At 41.8% G+C, this 23476-nt stretch overlaps 2 protein-coding genes across 3 annotated transcripts in view; one reads left to right on the forward strand and one right to left on the reverse strand.

The window, feature by feature from the left end:
• Nucleotides 1–240: 240 nt before the first annotated feature.
• On the reverse strand, nucleotides 241–22289 carry TXNDC9 (thioredoxin domain containing 9). The gene is made up of 6 exons (XM_081100520.1): nucleotides 22138–22289; nucleotides 21045–21440; nucleotides 16979–17186; nucleotides 13194–13312; nucleotides 5706–5960; nucleotides 241–838 (listed from the first exon to the last, which is right to left on the reverse strand). Exons 3-6 carry the CDS (start codon nucleotides 17165–17167, stop codon nucleotides 721–723), a joined length of 681 nt encoding a protein of 226 aa, XP_080956646.1. The 5' UTR covers nucleotides 17168–17186; nucleotides 21045–21440; nucleotides 22138–22289; the 3' UTR covers nucleotides 241–720.
• The window catches only part of EIF5B (eukaryotic translation initiation factor 5B), a 64016-nt gene continuing 62708 nt past the window's right edge, over nucleotides 22169–23476 (forward strand). For both annotated transcript variants that reach the window (XM_081100518.1, XM_081100519.1), the window contains exon 1: nucleotides 22169–22334. In XM_081100518.1, coding sequence (XP_080956644.1) covers nucleotides 22300–22334 — 35 coding nt within the window. In that variant the 5' untranslated portion in view covers nucleotides 22169–22299. The remainder of the gene's footprint in view (nucleotides 22335–23476) is intronic.

Consider the following 23476-nt stretch of genomic DNA (forward strand, 5'->3'; position numbering starts at 1 on the left):
TCAGAGACTTTAATTTTTAAAAATATATTTAAAAATATAATATTTATAATTTTTAAAAATATAATATCAATGAGTCTGTAGATCACCTCGTGTTGCCATTCCAAAGTGCTTCCTGATTTTTTAAATGCATATCTTAAAATACAAGCAATCAGGACCCTTGAAATAAGGCAATATGCTCACAACCTGAAAAAGTTCTCCTCTGCCATCAGCTGATTCAACATCAACATGCAGCACACAGAATAAATAAGCAGCTCTTTAATAGTTATGCAACCATATTCCAGACATGAAGTGTTTATCATTCATTTACAAGTGCAGTCTGTTACGCCAATAACTGTTACTTGACCTGTTGTATAAAGTAAATAATGCATGAGAATTAGTCCTGAAATAGTTCCTTGAATTTGTTTCCAATCCAGTGAATTAAAAAAAACACAACTGTGAATGGTATAAAGACGTAAAAATCATATTGTGATAAAATCAATTGCAAAAATAGAGAATCCAGATCCTACCCAGATAATTTAAGAACTCAGCAGTTTTCCTCAATTTAAACGTGAGCCCACAGAGAAAATATTAAAGGTGTCTTTCAATGTGATACAACTGTATAAAACTAGAATACGACCATTAGATGACCAATGTATCAAAACCAACAGAATTTAGAAAACACATCTAATTCTAAAGTAAGCAGAAATAAAAAGACACTTTACAAAGAACTGTAACTGCTCCCTAATCATCATCAGAGTCCGAATCATATTTCTTTCCTCGGATGGTTTTCTTTTCCAGCTTTGTGAAGTTTGTTCCAATTTTCTTTTGGCTCTGAAATGGTGGCTCCATTAAATTTCCACTGAAAATAAAGCAAATATGAAAAGCACTTATTCTTTACGATTTAGTACAGAAAAATCTTTTTTTTTCTCTCATTGTAACATATGAAATAGAGTAAATTTTTCTTTAAAATGCTGGTGTCATAGCGTGGTGAACAAGGATTTCTCTTCTGACCTGTATAGTGGTATGCGGTTTTCCATATTTGCTATTCGTAACAATGAAAGGTTTTTTTTTAAAAGCACACACCATCTATCTATCTATATATATAAAGCCCTAATATGCAAATAGACCGAACGGCAGTACAACCGAACAACCGGTCGCTATGATGTGCGCTGACCATCAGGGGGCGTGCGCGGAACATGGTGGGTGTGGGTAGCAGATGGCAGAGTACGGAATATGGTGGGCATTGGCTGCAACTGGATGGTGGAGCAGGTGAGGGGGAGTTCCAGACCAAGGTGGAGCACTGGTTGCTGTCATCGGGGCGAGCCTCTGGTGGTTACTGAAAATTCTTTGCTCCCATGTGCTGCGGTCCCATCCTGCACTCACACCTGCTGCCAGCGCTGGCCCTGCCTGTGCCCGCTGCCGGCGGCTGCTGGCCCCAATCGCCCCTGAGGGCTTCTCTACCTCCCCCAGCTCCTGAGGGGCATCGGGACAGCAGCCACCATTTTCACCAGCTGACGGCACCAGCCCCGCTCACACCTGCTGCTGGTACCAGCCCCAATTGCTCCATGCTGTCAGCAGGTGCAAGCAGGGCCGGCGCTGTCAGCATGTCAGCGCATGGGAGCAGCAGCGGTGGGAGCGTGGCTGCCGGCAGACGGGACCGGGGGCTGTAGCAGAAGGGGCCAGGCGGGGTGCAGAGGATGGGCCGAGACCCGCCCCTGTGCCCGCTGCAGCCTCGCCACCCACAGTTCCTTTCAAGGTGCATGAATTCGTGCACTGGGCCCCTAGTATATGATACAAAGACATATACATATTGAAGGTCACTTTTCAACATTAGAGTTGTGTGGTTTGAGGGGAAATATGTATTTGCTCTTTGTCCCAGGTTTCTAACCCACAGCTCCTAAAACCCTTGACTGTTAAGAGTGTCTTTTGGCCCTAGCTGGTTTGGCTCAGTGGATAGAGAATTGGACTGCACACTGGAGGGTCCCAAGTTCGATTCCAGTCAAGGGCACATGCTCGGGTTGCGGGCTCAATCCCCAGTAAAGGGAGTGCAGGAGGCAGCCAATCAATGATTCTCTCTCATCATTGATGTTTCTATCTCTCCCTCTTCCTCTCTGAAATAAAATATATATATATATATATATATATATATATATATATATATATATATAAAATAAAAAATAAAATAAAATAAAATGCTGGTGTCAAGGAAGAGTACCTATTTATTCATACCGATGGTTAATAGTGATAAACCTTACTTTGTACTACTAAATGTTTTAGATCAATGTTTTTTATCCTGTATCATTAACTGCTGATTAACATTTCACAGGATGCCAACAGAATGTCTGACTGAAAAACAAAGAAGAAAATCAAATGTTTTTTTCTCATCTGTTTTGGATATGCTGAACCTTTTCACAGTGAAAAGGACACAAAAAATGGTGCTGTATTTTGATAGCCTGTTATGACAGGTTCGATACTGTTTAACAACCTTTAATGTTTAGATTTCTACATACATCATCAAAACTCATGGAATTTATTATCATTAACCAGAATTGGTGTGAAACTCTTTTTCAATCATGTTTGAGAATGATGCTTCAGAAATGAAATACGACAATTTCTGTTTTCAAAAATATCTGGGAGTTACCTAGCACCTAGATCTTGTTTAAAATTCTTTATTGCTGAAACTTTTACATGTCTCTTTTTTCTCCCACTGACCTTGCCCCGCCCGCTCCCACTCCCTAGCACAAGCCCCTACCTCCCTATTGTCTGTGTCCAATGGTCATGCTCATATGCATGCATAAAAGTCCTTTGGTTGATCTCTTACCCCCCCACTCTCCTGCCTTTCCCCTGAGGTTTGACGTTCTGTTTGATGCTTCTATGTCTCTGGATCTATTTTTGTTCATTGGTTTATGTTGTTTATTATGTTCCACAAATGAGTGAGATCATGTGATTCTTATCTTTCTCCGACTGGCTTATTTCGCTTAGCATAATTCTCATCCAAGGATATGTTTTTATTGGTTTTAGAGAGAGGAAGGGGGGGAGAGAGAGAGAGGGAGAGAGAGAGACATCGATGTGAGAGAGACACATCAACTGGTTGCCTCCCATACGTGCCCTGACCTGAGATTGAACCCACAAGCTAGGTATGTACTCTGAGCAAGAACTGACCCTGCGACCTTTGGGACATGCCCCAACCACTGAGCCCCTGGGCCAAGGGTAGACCTTGGTTTTGAAGTATCACTTGCCACTGAAAGGAACCATGGCTCCTTGGAGTAAGAGACAATTCTAGCGAGAGGAGAACATGAGTACCCCGAAAACATCCTATTTGTATCAGAAAGCAAGTGCTCAAACACTATGGGGACATGACCAAAGGATACAGAAGCCTGTATGAAAGGGGCTCTCACTGGTCAAACCTGGGGCAATTTGAACTTCAAAGTAAATAATAATAGCAACAGAATATAACCCATTGAATAAAATAATCTACAGCCCATTCTAATATAAGTAAACAAGTAAAAATTAATGTGAGATATGGAAAAGTTCTTCCTTAAATCACCATTTGGCCTGGTAGACAACTGGTTAACCAGTGCTCAGTTATCCTCACCAGAAATGAGACAAACCATCATATGCCTCCTGATACGGTGCACTAAGAAGGAAGAATACATCCCTTCTATGATATACCTGTGAAAAAATGCATAATCTGAATCTAAACCTGAAACATTAGACAAACCCCGTTGGCGGATGCTCTGTAAAATAACTAGCTTGGACTCTTCCAAAATATCACAGTACTGAAAAACAAACGAAGGGTAAAAGGTTGTTACATGTTAACGAAAACTAAAAACACGTGAACTCCAAGCAGTGCATTTTTTGATATGTAGGGCATTACTGGAATTTGAATAAGGTCTATAAATTACCTCAATTTCCTGTTTTAATAATTGTACTGTGATTACATAAGAGAATGTCATTGTTCCTAGAAAATATACACAAAAGTATGTAAAGGTACAATACATTTACAATTTCCACTCAAATGGTTCTGGGAAAAAAAATTAAGATAAAGCAAATATAAAGTGTTTAAAATAGGGAACATGAGTGAAGGGTATATAAGCATCATTTGTATTATTTCCAAACTGTTTAAAGTTTGAAATCATTTCAAAATAAGTGATTTTATTTAACATTAATATTTTGTTTACTATTAAGAAAATAAAACCTAAAACTCCCAAATCAACTTCTACGATGTAGGAATCATTTAGACATGTGTAGGAAAGATTCAGAGGAAAAGGGGTAGAGGAGTGAGAAGGCGAGAGAGGACTATTTATTGAAAGGCACAATGACTGTGGAATGACAACTGCAGTTTTACCAACTATTCTTGCAAATCAAGAACAGGCACAAAGGGCCTGGTCAGTTTGGCTCAGTGGTTGAGCATCAACCTATGAACCAGGAGGTCATGGTTCGATTCCCAGTCAGGGCACATGCCTGGGTTGCAGGCTTGATCCCCAGTAGGGGGCGTGCAGAAGGCAGTTGATTGACGATTCTTCATCACTGATGTTTCTATCTCTCTCTCCCTCTCCCTTCCTCTCTCTGAAATTAATAAAAATATATTAAATAATAATAATAAAAGAATAACAACAACAACAAAGAACAGGCAGAGGCTCTGGTTGGTGTGGCTCCGTTGTTAGAGCATCAGCCCACATACCATCGGGTCATGGGTTGCAGGTTTGATTCTAGTCCTGGTTGGGGGCACGTGTGGGAGGCAACCAATTGATGTGTCTCTTTCTCCCTCTCTATTTCCCCTACCCGCCTCTCTCCCTCCCTTCTAAAAATTAATGGAGCCCTGGCTGGTGTGCTCAATGGTTAGAGCACTGGCCTGTGCACTGAAGGGTTACAGGTTTGATTCCTGGTCAAGGGCACGTACCTGGGTTGTGGGTTTGCTCTCTGCCTCTGGTTGGGACGCATGTGGGAGGCAACCAGTCGATGTGTCTCTATCACATCGATGTCCCCCCACCCCTACCCCCTTTCTCTCCTTCTCTCCTTCTCTCCTTCTCTCCTTCCCTCCCTCCCTCCCTCCCTCCCTCCCTCCCTCCCTCACTCCCTTCCACTTTCTCTCTGAAAAGCAATGGGAAAAATATTCTCTGGTGAAGATTAACAAAAAAAGAACAAGCACAAAGGGCAAAATGATATGCTATAATTTGTGGAATTAGATTAATTATCTGTCTGGAGAAATGGACAAAGAGATGAATGAAAAAAGGAAGTTGGATTTTAGATGGTTTTCAAATTGAGACTGTTCCCTATTGTAAGTAATTTAAGCTAAGCATGGAAATGAGATTCTGTATATTTTATCTGATTCTGCAAATGAGACAGGAATATACATTAAAATCTAATGTCTGAAAGTAAGTCACTATCACTTTGAGTAATCTGGTTTAAATCAGGGAAGAGTTCATTCTGGGTGTCATTTTGGGTATCCAGGTTATACAGAATTAGATGCAATAGGATCTGTTAGGTTGAGAACTTTTATAGCTAGGTGTATTCCAAGACTCACTTTTATCCATGACTGATTTTTGCTGTGAGGTCATGCTAATAATGTACACTTTAAGAAATATGCTCTTCCTTTGTGGAAGTTTCTCTACATGTCAGCCAAAAGATCTTAGTTCCATAAAATAAACATTAACATAAAACAATCTTCTCTAAAAATATCACTGAAAATGTGAATTAAAATAAGTCTTTTTGTTAAAAGTTACCTGTAATTGATAATATCAGAGCAACCAAGCCGCCACTCTAAAGTTTCCGTGGTGAAGTCATCTGTATTTCCTAGGTCAGTAAATCCAGCGACGTAATCTTGCGTTTTCCCATCTTTCACCAGTGCTAGTGTGGGGATGACTTTGATCTTCAGTCTCTCACAAAGGAAAGGTGCTTTTTCCACATTCAGCTTCAAAAATTTGGTCTCCAGATGTTTCTTGGACAATATTGCTAAATGTTTGTCTAGTATTTTACACCTGTAAATAATATAAAAAATCAAAACCCCAAACAACAGAGTTCTTCTTAAAGATAAATGCCATTAAGTAAGGTACACCTGATTTTATGTTTATCTGTCTGAGTCTCATACTTTGGTAGCCAACTGGTGCTTGTGTCAGGTGATCTCACTTCCATTTCAGAGGTAGCTGCCTGATTATGAGAGGCAGAAAAACAATGTAGTATTCTAAGAAGTCAGATTTGCTTTAATGATATTTATAAAAAACATTCAATATATGCCTTAAATTTTAAGTGCTTCACAAAGTTGTCATGTTCATGATAAAAACAAAAGATTGTAATTTCTTTTATGCATGATTCCTGGTATCTTATACAGGAAGCTTGAAGGGTGACAAATCTAAACTTGATGGAACTCGGAGAGACTTCTCAGAATTAGAAATGTGCATCTGGTGCCATATGTGCAAGTGCCACTGAGAAGTAACACTTCTAGCTGTAAATATGTCATTATGGTTTTAGAAAATAAAAATACCAGAAGTAACTTTCATTAAGCCATCTTCTAAAGAAAAAAATGGAAGTGACATTTTCTTTAAAGTAGGATGTATTTAAACTGGTCAATCCTCTAGTGTTTCTGAAGCAGACTATTGTAATAATCTTTTTGAGCAGTAGCTCTTCACCACTGGTATTCATTACATAGAACTTTTAAAATATACAGATGAATCAAAATTCCCTGGGAGTGTGGCTGCAAACATGCAGGTGATGCTCATGCCCAATACAGATGAGAACCACTGCTTTGGATGCCTAAGACACTAAATGCTTCAGAGTTGTTTTTACCAGGCTTTTGGGGTACTCCATAGTTCCAGCTTTTCCTGAATTAGGTTTGGGCCTAGGGAAATTCTGATAAATTTAATGTCTCATTACTTTCCCTCTGAATGTATCTTTTCATATATCACCCTGAAGTGCAGCAATGAAATTTTAGTGAAAATGGTAGGAGAGAACTAATTATTATTATTATTGTTGTTTTTAAACATCTTTTTATTGATTTGAGAGAGGAAGGAGAGGGAAAGAGAGAAACGTCAATGATGAGAGAGAATCATTGATCGGCTGCCTCCTGCACACCCCCTACTGGGGATGAGCCTGCAACCCTCGCATGTGCCCTTGACTGGAATCGAACTCGGGACCCTTCAGGCCACAGGCCAATGCTCTATCCACTGCGCCAAATGGGCTAGGGCGAGAAGTAATTATTAAATGGTTTTTGAATGAAGCTCAAAATAAAGGATAAATAAACCATTATGTGAGAAATATGTTCCTGAACATTTGTATATAAATCAACTCCATGGCTTTATTTGAGTAATAAGGAACATTTTATTTGTTGCCTTTCAATTATTTTTATCACTCAAAAAAGCTTCATTTTTCTTATTTAGCTTTTTGACTCTGTGCTTGTTCCCTCAACACGTTACAACGATTTCCTGTTCCTCAATAAGGAAAGCATGTGTGATCCTGTCACAGACACACTTAGCACACATGGATCCACCACAAGCTGTTAGACAACCTCCCTAGAACTTTAGGTCTCACAGTGCAAACTCCACGAAGCAGGCCTCGCCACAGGCCACATGCAGACTTTGGTGCTTTCCCCAGCTTCTTGGTATAAAGGGGAACAGTTCTATCACCAGGGGTTCGGGACAGCCTATGTTCTGTTAGAGGCTGTATTGTTAGAGCCTGGCTGGTATGTCAAAACACTGGACCATTTGAAGGCTTGAAGACACCATCCCTGGAAGAGCTGGAATTTTTTAAACAATTTCATTTTTATTGACTTCAGAGAGAGAGAAGGGAGAGGAAGTAAGAGAGAAACATCAATTGGTTGCTTTCTGCATGCACCCTGACGGGGATCGAGCCTGCAACCTGGTATGTGCCCTGACTGGGAATCAAACTGGTGACCTCTTGTATGGGACAATGCTCAACCAATTGAGCCACACTGGCCAGGACTGGAACCTATTTTAAATAAGACTTTGCATCATTTGTCAATTAATCCATTTTTTAAAAATACAGAAGCTGCAGTCATGGTGTAGTTAAAATAGCATTAGGCTTAAAACCTATTATCATTTAGTAACTGCATGACATTAGGTGAGCCGCACATGAAGCATGTACCTACTTACCTCAAAGGGTCACTGTGAGTGTTCTGGGATTTTACACGTGAAAGTGTACAGCCTATTATGTGCTAGGAACTTAGAAATATATACATACCTAATGATTTAAATTTTGATTTTTCAGTTTTAAGATTAGTACTCCTGGTGCTGCACTGTGTATGTATCCATCAAATATATTTACTAAGCACCTACTATGTGTCAGCCATGGCTGCTCTAGGGCTAGGAATCCAAAACACAGTGGTCCACCTACAGGCAAACTCTACGCCTTCATAAAACAAGCTAGTGGTGAAAACATCTCATAAACAAGCGAGCACATCACATCATCTTACAGACTGATATGATATCAATATATCAATTGTCATCAACACCAGAGGTTGGCAACTTAGGAAGATGAATGCCCATGGGAGATGACAGCGTACCACAATGGCAGAGGGCTTCCTTGATAACCTTTACCTTCCCCCATTTCCCCTTAGTGCAGGGGTGGGGAACCCTTTATCTGCCAAGGGCCATTTGGATATTTATAACATCACTCACGGGGCACACAAAATACCAACTTAAAAATTAGCCTGCTATTCTGGTCAAACATTTAATTAACTCACCCCTAAATGCCTTGGCAGGGCCAGACCAAATGATTTCTCAGGCCTTACATGGCCTGAGGGCCAGATGTTCCCCACACCTGCCTTAGAAGATATTTCACCATTTCAATATTTTCTTTATTTTTATATTTTTAGTCAGTAAGTCTCAAGCAATCAATCCATGAAAGATGTTAATTAACAGCCAACTTGTTGGGTGGTGAACCTAAGACAGGTCAATCTCAAGAAACAAGAAAAATCTCACATAAATAATCTAACTTTACACTTAAAGGAACTAGAAAAAGAAGAAAAAAAGAAAGCCCAAAGTGAGTAGCACGAAGGATAATAATAAAGACCGGAGGGGAAATAACTGAAATAGAGTCTAAAAAAATAATAAAAAGATCAATAAAACTAAGGGCTGGTTCTTTGAAAAGACAAACAAGATTGACAAACCTTTAATCAGGCTCATCCAGAAAAAGAGAGGAACCAAATAAATAAAATCAGAAATGAAAGAGGAAAAGTAACAACGTACACCAAAGAAATACAAAGAATTGTAAGAAAATATTATGAACAACTATATGCCAACAAATTAGGCAATCTGGACAAAATGGATAAATTCCTAGAAACATAAAGTCTTCCATAACTGAATCAGGAAGAGTCAAGAGCATCTGAATAAACGGATTACAACTAGTAAAACTGAAGTAGCAATAAAAAACACCCAACAGTCCTCGCCAGTCTGACTCAGGGCTTAGAGCATCGGCCCACAGACTGAAGGATCTCAGGTTTGATTCTGGTGAAGGGCATGCAGGCTCGATCCCCGTGGCTGCAGGCTCGATCCCCGGCCCCTGATTGGGGCACGTGCAGGAGGCAACCAATTGATGTGTGTCTCTCACGTTGATGTTTCTCTCTCCCTCTCCCTACCACTCTCTCTAAAAATCAATGAAAAAAAATATCCTGGAGTGAGGATTAACAAAAAGAAAACAACAACAAAAAAATATGCAACAAACAAGAGTCCTAGACCAGCTGGCTTCACAGATGAATTTTACCAAACATTCGAAGAACTAACACCTATCTTTCTCAAACTATTCCAAAAAATTCAAGAGGAGGGGAGACTCCCAAGTTCATTTTACAAAACCAGATAAAGACACTACAAAGAAAGAAAATTATAAGCTAATATCCCTCATGAACATAAATGCTAAAATTTTTAATTAAAGCAAACTGGATCCAGCAATACAGTGTAAAAGATTATACACTATGATCAAATGAGATTTATTCCAGGATGCAAGGTTGGTACAATATACACAAACCAATTAATGTGATATACCATATAAACAAAATGAAGGATAAAACCACATGATCATTTCAAAAGGTGCAGGAAAAGAATTTGGTAAAATCGAGCACCCATTTATGATAAAAACAAAACAACTCAGCAAAATAGAGAGGGAACATACTTCAACATAATGAAGGCCATATATGAAAAACCCACAGCCAATATCATACTCAATGGGCAAAAACTAAAAGCATTCCCTTTAAGATCAGGAACAAGACAGGGTTATCTGCTTTCACCACTCTTACTCAAAATAGTACTGGAAGTCCTAGCCACAGCAATCAGATAAGAAGAATAAATAAAAGGCATTCAAATGGAAAGGCAAAAGTAAAACTGTCATTATTTGCAAGTGACATGATACTGTATACAAAAAACCCTAAAGATTTCACCAAAAAACTACTAGGACTTGATTACATGTAATGAAGGATGTAAAAGACATATATTTGGAAAATTGTAAGACACTGAAGAAACTGAAGATACAGTAAGTGGAAACATATGCCATGTTCATGGATAGGAAGAATTAACATAATTAAAATGTTCATAGATTCAACACCAAAGCAATATAGATTCAGCACCAATTCCAATCAAGATACCAATGGCTATTCACAGAAATAGAACAAATATTCCAAAAATTTACATGAACCCAAAAAAAGGCTCCAAATAGCAACAGTGATCTTGGGAAAGAAGAACGAAGTTGGAGGAATCACACCACCTGATATCAAACTATACTACAAGGCCACAGTAATCAAAACAGCATGGTACTGGCATAAAAAGACATATTGATCAATGGAACAGAAGAGAGAGCCCAGGAATAAATCCATGCCTTTATAGTCAATTAATATTTGACAAAGGAGGCAAAAATATACAATAAGGTAAAGGTAATTTATTCAATAAATGGTGTTGGGAATACTGGCCAGATATGTACAAAAAAATGAAACTAGACCACCTTCTTACATCATACACAAGAATAAGCTCAAAATGGATTAAATATTAAATGTTAGAATCAAAACCAAACCAAAACATTTTTTCACAGGAAAGGAGACCATCAACAAAATGAAGACAACCCAATGAATGGGAGAACATATTTGCCAAAGATATATCTGATAAGGGGTTAATATCCAAAATTTATAAAGAATTTATAGAATTCAACACCAAAAAACCCCCAAACAATCCAATTTAAAAATGAGCAAAGGACTTAAATGGACACTTCTCCAAAGAAGACATATAGATGGCCAATAGACATATGAAAAGATGCTCAATGTCACAAATCATCATCAGAGAAATGTAAACTAAAACCACAATGAGATGTCACCTCACACCTCTTAGAATGGCTATCAACAATAAATCAACAAACAACAAGTGCTGGGAGGATGTGGAGAAAAGGGAACCTTGTTCGTGCACTGTTGGTTAGAATGCAGATTGGTGCAGCCACTGTGGAAAGCAGCATGGAGTTACCTCAAAAAAAAAAAAAAAAAAAAAAAAAAAGCAAGTGCCTTATGACCTATGATTCCATTTCTGGCATTTCTGGGAATTTATCTGAAGGAACCCAAAATACTAATTCAAAAGAATATGTGCACCCCTATGTTCACAGTGCAGCATTATTTACAATAGCCAAAACATAGAAGCAGCCCAAGTGCCCATCAATAGATGAGTGGATAAAAAAGCTGTAGAGTCCTAACTGGTTTGGCTCAGTGGATAGAGCGCTGGCCTGCGGACTGAAAGGTCCCAGGTTCGATTCCGGCCAGGGGCATGTACCTTGGTTGTGGGCACATCCCCAGTAGGAGGTGTGCAGGAGGCAGCTGATCGATGTTTCTCTCTCATCGATGTTTCTAACTTTCCCTCTCCCTTCCTCTCTGTAAAAAAATCAATAAAATATATATTAAAAAAAAAAATAAAGGTATCTACAGCTTTTCTTTTTTTTATGTTTTATTGATTTTTTACAGAGGGAGGGAGAGGGGATAGAGAGTTAGAAACATCGATGAGAGAGAAACATCGATCAACTGCCTCCTGCACACCTCCTACTGGGGATGTGCCCGCAACCAAGGTACATGTCCTTGACCGGAATCGAACCTGGGACTTTCAGTCCGCAGGCCGGCCCTCTATCCACTGAGCCAAACTGGTTACGGCTGTAGATACCTTTATACAGTGGAATACTACTAGGCCATAAAAAGGAAATCTTACCTTTTGCAACAAAATGGATGTACCTGGAGAGCATTATACTAACTGAAATAAGCGATTCAGAGAAAGACAAATACCATATGATTTTACTCATTTGTGGAATCTAATGAACTAACAAGCAAAATAGTGACAGACTCAGAGAATAGGCTGACAGGTGGGAGTAGGGGGAGTGGAGGGAGTGGGGTGGAGGTATTGAGCCAAAAAGAAAAAAAAAAAGAGAAAAAAACTCATGGACAGGAAAACAGTGTAGTGACTGCTGGGGGTGGGAGGGGGGTAGAGGGTCGGTGGGTAGGAGGAATGGGTGGAGGGAGGTGGGAGGAGGTAGAGGAGTGTAAAGGAGGGATAACTGGTGCTGGATGGAGACTTGATTTGGGATGGTAAACACAATACAGTGTACAGACTACATGTTGTAGAATTGTGCACCTGAAACCTGTATAATTTTGTTAACCAGTGTCACTCCAATAAATTCAATAAAAAGAAAAAGAAAAAAAGTAGAAAAATTCTTGTTGCACTGATAAAAAAAATTTAAGTATACATTTCTAAGGTGTTTTTATTTTTATTTTTTTAAATACATTTTTATTGATTTCAGAGAGGAAGGGAGAGGGAGAGAGATAGAAACATCAATGAGAAAGAATCATTGAATGGCTGCCTCCTGCACGCCTCCCACCGGCACATGCCCTTGACCGGAATCGAACTTGGGACCTTTCAGTCCGCAGGCTGATGCTCTATCCACTGAACCAAACCAGCTAGGGCTCTAAGATGTTCTTAAAGTTAGTAAATATATAATTCAGAAAACAGCCATTAATATAGAAATATTCTTGACTTTTAATAATGTTCACTTATACTTGTATATGTAACTGGTTTTTAAGTTAATCTTTAAAATAACAATTGCTTAACTTCAATGTACAGACTTCTAGTACAAAGAAACAACTTAGAAAGTAGTTCCTTTTATTGTTCTTAATTTCTCTGTCAGTATACAGTATTTCTATTCAAACATCTCTCCATGTTTAAAAAAGTCAGTGAAGGAAACAATGTTACCTGAATGTAGAGTCTCTGTAGAAATGGCAAACCACATTTTTACTCTCCTTGGCTTCTTGAAAAAAGTCTCTCTCACTAGGGATTTCTCTGTATTCCCCATGTCCTTTTGAAAGCCATTCCTGATTTGAAGAAAAAGGAAATATTACACATTTGAAATATCCTTTAGTACCAGCTTATAGGGTGTGTACAAATCAGCACAATACAGGTGAGGCGATAGTTTACACTTGTGAATGTGTGAAACAGTTTATTCTTGTATTATTTAATTAGTGTATTATTTTACATAAGAACTATAAACTATTTTTGCCCCACCCTGTACTTTGTAATGTAGTTGATTTTATCCTGTAGAGAAAGGAATTCCTTTCAGTGACTTACTTTCTTATGTTTCTAGTGTCAATGCAAAAGTAGTGTGCGTACTATCTCCACAGCACGGCTCATATTTATGACAATTACCTGCCTTGGTAACTTAGAATATATGTTTTATTAGAACTTTGAAAATAAAATTTTAGACTCATGAGACAGCATGTGCAATCCATTTAATTTCTCTGCACTCAAACTACTAAAATCAGAAGCATTTGATTCAAATTACTAAAAAGCTTTCATAAATAATGCTCATGAGATAAAGCCAGCCTTTGGGGACAGGGTAAAAAAGAGGGGGGAGGGTTACTGCAGCTCTGATGCTCAGGGGCCCTGCTTCCCCTCGACGACCAGCAGGGAGAGGCAGGAACCTCCCTATACTGGTGGCCAATGGGCAGTATCCGAGAAGAAAGAGTGGTCTACTCGGTGTCCAGACACAACAGACATCTCCTAAGTCATGTAATCCAACTTCCCAAACCAAGATGCCAACCCTCACCAGCACGCCTGGCACACCTTCCAGCCTCTGACCTTTCCTGTGACAAGAAGCTCCTCCCCACAACGGGCAGCCTGTTTCCTCGTCAGGCAGTTCGTTTTAATAAAGGGGAACTGGGCTCGCAGGCAGAAGGCCTGCGCCTGAATAACGGCTCTACTGCTTATCAGGCTATGAATTCTAATAACGTGCCTGAGCCCCAATTTCCTCATGTGTAACAGGGAGATCATGGAGCATTTACCTCAGAGTAGTTGTGAAAATAAGGCAATCGACACGAAGATGAGTAAAACAGTGCCTGACACATGTGCCTAGAAAGCATCTGTATGTGTACTAGTGCTAATCTTTAGAAAGGTCTTCTCACACTGAAGTGCCTGTATCTCTAACTTTGGTCTGTGGATCCCAGCTTGAACCTACGATTAGAGAGAAAAGTGCTAATCTTTTCTTTACATGTTGGCTTTTCACATATCACATCTCACCCATGTCCTCCCTCCTCTACACTGACTCTCCATTTCCTCTTGATTGTTTCTCACACGGAACAGTATCTAGACTCCCTCTTCTGGTTGTCCTCTAAACAGTCTAATTCCTCCATGCTCTTTTAAAACGTGGCAGAGGTCTGAATGCAGCCTCCAGAAGGTCCAACTAGAAAGAGGCAGGAACACCATCTCCTTTCCTCCCCTGCACTTAAGCTAAAGCAGCCCAGGTGCAGTATCCATTTCACAATGGCTCCCATTGAGCTGGCACTCACAGGAGGCCCAGATACCTTTTCCTTATGTGACATTTCTTTGGTAAAGCTCCTATAAACAGTTTAACCTCTCAAATACAATTCCTTAAAATGATATGTGACATTTCATGATTCCTTTCTTTACTTGCTGCTGGGGTTCTTGTCCCAGCATCAAGAAGGGTTCAGGAATCTGGAAAAGGCTGTGGGTAGATGACATAGGAATCCAGAGATTAATAAAGAGTCTGGAGACGAGATATAATTTTGAAAGGAATTGGGGGTTAGAGGACCTTCAGCTAAAGGAACTGAAGACTCCCTCCTTGTCTAGGACCCCTGCTTTTATTAACACATTGCGTACCACATAGAAATCTCTAAGACATACGCCAGGGACCGCACGTTTTTGGGCAAACTGCACGTTATTTAAATCATCATAATGCACTTTAGGTGTTGTTTTTCAATAATTATAACATTTTTATTTACAAAAACAATTAAACAATTAAAGTTCCTAGTACTTTTTTAATGTATGGTACTGCGTAAAACATTTTCCTCTATGAAGAGGGACCAAACAAAATTTACGTAAGTATCTAGATTCGCTCCTTTTTCCATGGGTGTGAAAAACGAGAACACTCGTCAGTGGTCCTTAACAGATGGCGCAGTACGAAATGTGTTAACACAATTTGTCCTAAGGCAAGGTGGAGATAATACACTTCAAAGGGTAAGGTTTCAAAGGGTACAGAAGCATCGTCAGAATGGGGGAATTAGCCTACGGCTGTTCAGGTGTTTGGCCAGTAGGAGGCAATAACATGTAGATTAAGATGCCCTTTAACTGTCTGGCAGCCACAATCAGTTTCCTATTCAGGTTTGGGGAAATGCCTTTAACCATTCCCAACAGATGACTACAAGTGTGACTCAACCCTGATGAGTCCCCAAGTTTAATCAACCTTTTGATGAAACTCTTAAAATTATGACATGCTGGAATTGGTTCCTGGCAACTTGTCAATGACCTGTGCACTTAAAACAGTATTTTTATTAAAATAGAAAATAATGAACAAAATTTTTGGTGGGCTCACCCTATTTCTTACCTTGTCCTTCTGCTCTCTACCTACGTCCTATGCCTCTAGCTGCCACAGTAGGGGGGTGCTTGGCTGACTGAGGAATATTGATTAACACAGGTCTATTAAGTACTTATGTCACTGTGTACACTGGTTTCCCCAATACCTTTGTGGATCAGAAAAATCAAAATTACTATACAATCTGCACTACTCTTTCAAAAAGAATGGCTATAAAAACCATTAAGGCTTCTTGCCTATTTCCTCAGAAAACATGTTAAAAAAATAAAAATAAATAAAAAGGGATCTATTAAAATGCAGTAAAGCCCAGCCAGCATGGCTCAGTGGTTGAGTGTTGACCTATGAACCAGGAGGTCACGATTCAATTCCTGATCAGGGCACACGCCTGGGTTGTGGGCTCGATCCCCAGTAGGGGGCGTGCAGGATGCAGCTGATCAGTGATTCTTTCTCATCACTGATGTTTCTATCTCTCTCCCTCCCTTCCTTCCTAAAATAAAAAAAAAAACAAAAAAACCGCAGTTAAAGCTCTAAAATAAGACCCTCTGAGTTACTCCATAACAAATTCATTTTAAATTGATTTGTATGTTAATAAAAAAAAGTCTAAAGGCTGCCTGCTTTAATTGGTTTTTAATTATAAATACTCAGCCTATTGTTTTTAAAACTGCTGGACATCTTCTTTTAAGATATCGAATATATTCCTCACTGCAAATCAGGTAGATACAGAGTTCTACCCTCGTATGCCAACTTTTTTCTAGTTGAGTATTAGCAATGAGTAGTGTGTTTAACTCACAGCTAACTTATGACAGGCTGGCTTCACCACCTGAAAGGCAACCACTGCCTCCTGCTGCTGAAGTCTCTTCCTAGTCTACTTCAACCACATATATCGAAGCTCAGAAAATGATCCTGGGCACGTATTTCTTTTACTTGACTGTAGACTATCACACTGAGCAGGCTAATTTTGAATGTGTGTTTAAAACTAATTTTTATCCAGCCAAATTTTTAATAGTGATAGGTAATTTGAGGTTAAAAAAAAAAAAAAGATAAAGGAAAACACCTTAACAATGAGGACCTGTACTGTAACTACTGGCACATGTGTGTATCTGCTAGGTGCACACTGTTAAAGTAATTTCAGAAAGCAGAGCAGGGAGGTTACTTGTTTCTGCTGTTGAGTTTTCTTTAGTGCCTTAAGTCTCTTTTCTTTGAGGAGTTCTAGTTCATCCTCGTCCATCTGATCCATTTTCTGAATTTCAGCATCCAAACGCTCTTCTACTAGTTTGGTGGTCTGAAGCAACTGATTTTCCAGGACTTTTGAAAACATGTCCACAGATGTATGAGCTTCCATTCTTTACAGTTCAGCCTTGCTGCTGGGGAGAAGGTTTACAAGGTTAGAAAAAAAGATGCAAATAAGTAAAGTTTTCTTTCTTATTTTAAAAAAATTCCAGCAAGTGCATAATTTATAGTTCACAAAGTGTTCTGCTGACAATCAAGCACTTCATGTTAGGCTTTTCAATAGATTATAGTCACAGCACTCAAAAACGATTTAGATCAAAGTTTAGGTGCTCCTGAGTTAGTTTTTGTTTTATTATATGAAAGCAAAGATAAGTCTTTAAGAACATAACCACAGACCAGAGAAAAATGAGTAGTTAGGAGTTATAGTAGTTGGAGCTATAGCTAGTGATATATATTGACAATCATTATTCTTTACCAAAGAAAGAGAAGCAAAATAGAAATGACTAAACTGTTGTAAGGTTGTACATATACACAGATACCAAACTTTGCTTCAACACAGAGCAGAGTTGAGCAAAATACACATTTTCATGGTCTCTGCCTAAATAATTTTCTTTTCTTTAACTCCTAAGAAAGGCAATTACAATTTATGTAAAGAATGATGCCTGGTGCCGAAACCGGTTTGGCTCAGTGGATAGAGCATCGGCTTGCGGACTGAAGGGTCCCAGGTTTGATTCCGGTCAAGGGCATGTACCTGGGTTGCGGGCACATCCCCAGTGGGAGATGTGCAGGAGGCAGCTGATCGATGTTTCTCTCTCATCGATGTTTCTAACTCTCTATCTCTCTCCCTTCCTCTCTGTAAAAAATCAATAAACTATATTAAAAAAAAAAAAAAAGAAAAAAAAAGAAAAAAAAAAAAGAATGATGCCTGGTGTTCCCTAAGCTTTGGTTTCCATTCCTTTTCTCCCATTACCTCACAAAATCTAAGAGGCCACAAGATTGATATTGACTTATTGACACTCAGTGTTCTTAGCTTTGATGTAAAACAATGTAATAGTCTATTTTTGACTTTTCCATCACTCTTCTGTGTAAGATAGGAGTTTGTAAACATATTCTAATTCAGATTACAAAGGAAGATCTCAATTACATTGGTTTTAAAGAAATGTAGTCCTGCCCTGGCCCATCAGCTCAAATGGTTAGAGTATCATCCCCATAGGACAAGGTTGCAGGTTCAAACTCCTGATCAGGGCACATACAAGAAGTAATCAACGAACGCTTAAGTAAGTGGAACAATAAATCAATGATTCTGTCTTTCTAAAAAAAAAAAAAGATAAACAATTCTTTCAAAAGAAATGTATTATTTTCCACCAGCAACAATCAGATGGCGATTTTTATGTGTACACCTGGATTACTACAGAAATATAATTTATATATTTTGCCTATCAAAGCAGGAGGCTGTTGCATCTCAACTACTTACATGCATCTGCAAATACTAATGAAGTACTTTTAAAAATCTGAAGGAGCCCTGGCCAGTGTTTCTAAGTAGTTAGATCTTCAGCCTGTGCACTGAAGGGTCTTGGGTTTGATTCCTGGTAAAGGGCACTACAGGGTAGTAGGTTCAATCTCCGTTCAGGAGGCAACCAATCGATGTTTCTCTTTCTCTTTCCTCCCTCTGCCCTCCCTTCGGCTCTCTCAAAAATTCACTGGAAAAAATATCTTCAGGTGAGGATTAACAAAAAAATCTGAATAAACTGTGATCTCATCCACCAGCTTCTGTGGAAATGAAGACAGTCTTCCTGAAAACCTCACTTTTGATTCCTTTTTCTCCAAAGAAAAAGCAGTTGAAATGCACATTTCACTTCATCTTTGTATCTCTACAGCTAGCAATGTCAGGGGCACAGTAGGTGCTCAAAAAATATTTAACTTGGGCCCTGGTGTGGCTCAATGGATAGAGCACCGGCCGGCGGACTGAAGGCTCCTTCCCGGCCTGGGCTCTGGTCAGGGGCGCGTGCAGGAGGCAACCAATCGATGTCTCTCTCACGTTAATGTTTCTCTCTCTCTCCCTCTCTTCCACTCTCGCTAAAAATCAATGGGGAAAAAAATTAACTTTGAATGAACAAACTGTTAGTTCCTCAAGTGCTATAAAATTTTAAAGGAGCTGTATTTTATATGTAGTAAAAGAATTTTATGCCAAAACCGGTTTGGCTCAGTGGATAGAGCGTCGGCCTGTGGACTGAAGTGTCCCAGGTTCGATTCTGGTCAAGGGCATGTGCCTGGGTTGCAGGCACCACCCCAGTATGGAGTGTGCAGGAGGCAGCTGATCGATGTTTCTCTTTCATGGATGTTTCTAACTATCCCTCTCCCTTCTTCTCTGTAAAAAATCAATAAAATATATATCTATATATCTATCTATCTATCTATCTATCTATATATATATATATAGAAAAATTTTACACTCCCTACCTTCCAAGAAAAATGTCAGTGAGACTGTGACTTTCCAGGGGCTAGGTGAGGCAGAAAACTGAATACTAAAGCCTGACATGCTTGTCAGAACCAAGCAAGTTCTTACCAGGGGCATATAGAATTGATACCCGACACAATGGGTCAGAGGCTGCCTGTCACTACTTGAGCCAAATTAAGCAGAGACAGGGTTGAATCATCAATGAGCGTTTATTCCAATGATGCTGGCAGTTTGGGGAGAGCAGTCGGTCACCTGGAAATTCTGCTCTGACCCCGTCACCAGTGGGCTGATTTTAGTAGGATCAGGAAAAAGAAAACAGCTGTAGCTGCGAGCTGCGAGTGTAACAGGGCAAGGGAGGGTGTGGTCTGCAGTCCGGCCTTCAGGAGCTCAAAGTCTGATAACAAGGCGCTAATCTTCTTTGTTTTTTTAAAGCTTTATTTATTTATAGTCAATCCTCACCTGAGGATATTTTTCCATTGATTTTTTTTGGGGGGGAGAGTGGAAGGGAGAGGAAGAGACAGAAACATCGATGCGAGACACATGGATTGGTTGCCTCCTGCACGAACCCCGACCAGGGGCGGGGAAACCTGCAACCAAGGTATGTGCCCTTGACTGGAATCGAACCCGGGACCTTTCAATCCACAGACCAACGTTCTATCCACTGAGCCAACCGCCTAAGGCGGCTAGTCCTCTTGTGATGCTACAAGTAGTTCAGCCCATTCCCGGGACTGGAGAATGGTCAGCCGTCCCGAAGCCAACTCCCGGAGGGGGTCAGGGTCCGAGTACCGCAACCAAACCAAAGAGTGTCCTGTCTGGTCTGTTTTTAAAATGTTTTTTTTTTTTTTACAGCCCTGTTGTTGTCTTTTTGCAACACATCCTATAGTTTCCCGGAGTCTGTAAGAAAACCTCCTATCTATAGTTAGTAAGGTGAGTAATTATTAAACAACTGTGGCTCTATTCTTATTAAGTGCCCTTCCCCCTTTCAGGATGAATTCAGAATTTAATGCTGCGATAATTTGGACCGGAAGTGATTAACGAGAGCTGCGGGGGAGCGGGAGAGGGAGGGGCAGGTGATGGTGTTCACGGCATTGGAAGGGGTAAGGCCAGGTTTGGCAATCCTGATAACTCTCTATTCTTTAAGCCACAAGCCGCGGATTCTTCCATTTTTCAGCTCCACGGGGGCGGTGGGAAAGGACTTGTTCTCCAATTACCTTCCCACTTCCTGGATCCGCCTACGTGCGCCCTCCCAACCAACCCAGAGGCCTCCTCCTCCACCGAGAACAGGACCTGCCCAAGGAATCGTCCCCAAGGTATCCTGCCACTCCCCGCGCCGCCTGGGAACAGACGAGGGCGGAGTTCAGCTGGCCCTCGCCTTCAACGCCTCCCGAGGCGCAGGCTCCAAACGGTCACAACAGCACTGACACCGGCCCCGGGGCCGCGCCCCGCCCCCGCCTGGAAGGATGCGGAGCGGCGGCGTCTCCGTGAGCACTGGGCCGCGGCGGCCGTTTTTCCCACACCGCCCCTGCCTCACCTGAGCTCTCGGTGACCCCTGAGAAGGGACGGACCAGCGGCTCCAGAAGCACAGTCCACCCTGGCTTCAGCTTCGCAGCAGCTGCTAATGGCTGCGAAACAGCCGTCACTTCCGCCTCTAGATTGGCTGAGGCGCGCTTACGCTTTACAGCCTGCGACGCCGGAGGAAGTGACGGAGGAGAAAGGCGGGCGGGAGGCTGGAGCTGACGTGTGGCCCCGTTTCCGGCCCGGGGTTTAAACAGCCCAGAGGGCGCGGGAGCAAAGTATGCTGGGAGTGGTAGTTTTTTAGTGCTCAGCTGGAGTTGTCTGTAGGCTCTGGACCTCAGGATACATGTTATGTCAGAAATCAGATAGCCACACTCTTGCTCAAGAGTGACACTCCAACTTCGTTTCCATCCTATGGAACATTAAAAAAGTTGAATTGTAACATACAGCACGATTAGCTTGTATGTAGTTAACACTCGTAATGTCACCGACCAGATCTAGTTATAGCACATTTTCACCACCTTCCCAGATTCCCTCGTGACTTCCCTAACACAAATTTTTAGAACTTGTTTTAATAAACGACCTATTTGGGGAACTTAATGGGTGTGTCCTTTATTTTTATAGTGATTGTACGTACTTCCTAATTCATGGAGTCACTGAGAAGCTCAATTTTGTCCTGGATTTATTTCCCTTGGGAACAACCAGAGCGCTTATCTTTGCTTCATTGTGGTTCTTTACTGATTTTCCAACAGCTGAGACTACAAAGGTGTAAAGGTGTAAAGGTGTAAAGGCTGAAAGGTGGAACGGAAGCCCAGCTCAATTAAGTTCGGCTTCTGACCAGGCTCCAGTTCTCCAAATCTGCGTCCCTCGCAGGGAGGGGCCGATTTGGGGAATTTTCAGCCTCATTGTCAGCCTTTGGGTTCTAGAACCTGGAAATCGCGCGGGCGTCGATGCGCGGCGGACGCTTGCGGGAAGGGGGCGCTCCGCTCCGGCCTGGCGGGCGGGTGCAGTGGAGACGCTCTACCCGAAGGGCAGCTCTCGTTGAGCCACGCCCTGCGTCCGCACGCCGAGGCGGCGGGAAGATGCGCTTGCGCACTGCGAGCCCTCACCATATGTGCCCTGTCCCAGTGCGCGGGTCCGTGCGGAGCCGGGTGCGAGAGGCGGCAGCGCGGGGCGGACGGAGCTGAGCGGAGCCCGAAGTCGGCCGGGGGACAGTGGGTCTGTGAGAGAGCGAAGAGCGGGCTTGGGGCCGCGAGCGCCGCTGTCAGGCGATGGGGAAGAAGCAGAAAAACAAGAGCGAAGACAGGTAAGTCAGTGTCTGGGTCCGCTCGGCAGCGGCCGGCGCGGCTCAGGGGGTCGTGCGGGTCCCGCCAGCTCGGGGTGGACCAGGGTTGAGGCTCGAGGCCGGCCTCGCAGGGCACCGGGCCCGGGCCCTGAGTGGGCGCCGCGGGCCCGAGACCCCGGTTCCGGGCAGGCGCGGAGGGCCTCGGCGGCTGGCGGGCTCCCCGAGCCAGACTCAGTCCCACTTCTGCCCCTCGCCCGGCCAGGAAAGGAGGGGCCTCTGGCCTGAGAAGCGGGGCAGTGGTTTCGGGGCTCCCGGCGTGGTCCGGGTGGTCGGCGTTTTGGGGGCGCCGCTCGAGGCGAGGCTCAGGAGGAGTTCTGTGCGCCTTTGTACCTGCGAGCACTGGGGGGCGAAGGGAGCTCGAAGCAGCTGTGCCCGTAGCCGGTGTTCCCACTTGGGAGCCTCAGGTGCGTTGGGGGCGCTTTGCACTCACCTCCCCCTTGAGTTCATCTAATTTGGTGGGTACGGTTCTCGATTATTCCAGGGCTGGTGGTCCGGACTCCATGCTTTTCGCTTTCCTTCTTCCGGCCAGTCTTTTCGATGGTTTCTTTGCTCTCTAGCACCTCCCCCAAGAAAGGAGGCGGAGAGGAAACCGACCAACCAGGGTCGCTCCTTTCTCACCACTTAAAAGGCTTTGGGGGGGGAGGGAGGGAGCACCCCGAGATTTCGGTCACTTTTCTGTGTCACATTCGGTTGAGTCTTTTGTCGTCGGAAGAGTTTGCTTCCTGGGAGGGAACAGCATCTGTTACTTTCCGCCTTCGTATACCACTCGCCAAACTTAGTTCAAATACGGGGGGAGGCGGGAGGGGAGTAAGGTAGCTTAAAACAAAAACAACCCGTGATGGTTCATCATTCTGACTAAAACGTGGTGTTGAAGTTAAAATAAGATTACTAATTATAAGTAGTAGGAACTCTAGATCGTTTCCTCACCTGGCACTCATCTAGTTGATGAGTGGAATTAAAAGATACCAGGGTGAGGCCTGTTTTTCACTTAACAGGTCCACTGGAGGAAGTTAATTGGTTTGAAAAATAGGACTTAATTATTAATCAAACAGGGTAAGTACCAAAAAAAAAAAAAAAAAGCAGACTTCTGGGTGATTTAGTGG

The sequence above is a fragment of the Myotis nattereri genome (genome assembly GCF_964212035.1).
Source record: "Myotis nattereri genome assembly, chromosome: 10".
NCBI classification, from domain to species: domain Eukaryota; kingdom Metazoa; phylum Chordata; class Mammalia; order Chiroptera; family Vespertilionidae; genus Myotis; species Myotis nattereri.

Coding starts and splice junctions, on each gene's coding strand:
- TXNDC9 (XM_081100520.1), bottom strand. CDS start 17,167: ATGGAAGCTCATACATCTGTGGACATGTTTTCAAAAGTCCTGGAAAAT. Junction 13,313..16,978: donor AAACTCAACAGCAGAAACAA/GTAACCTCCCTG, acceptor TCTTCAAATCAG/GAATGGCTTTCAAAAGGACA. Junction 839..5,705: donor TCTGATATTATCAATTACAG/GTAACTTTTAAC, acceptor CTTTATTTTCAG/TGGAAATTTAATGGAGCCAC.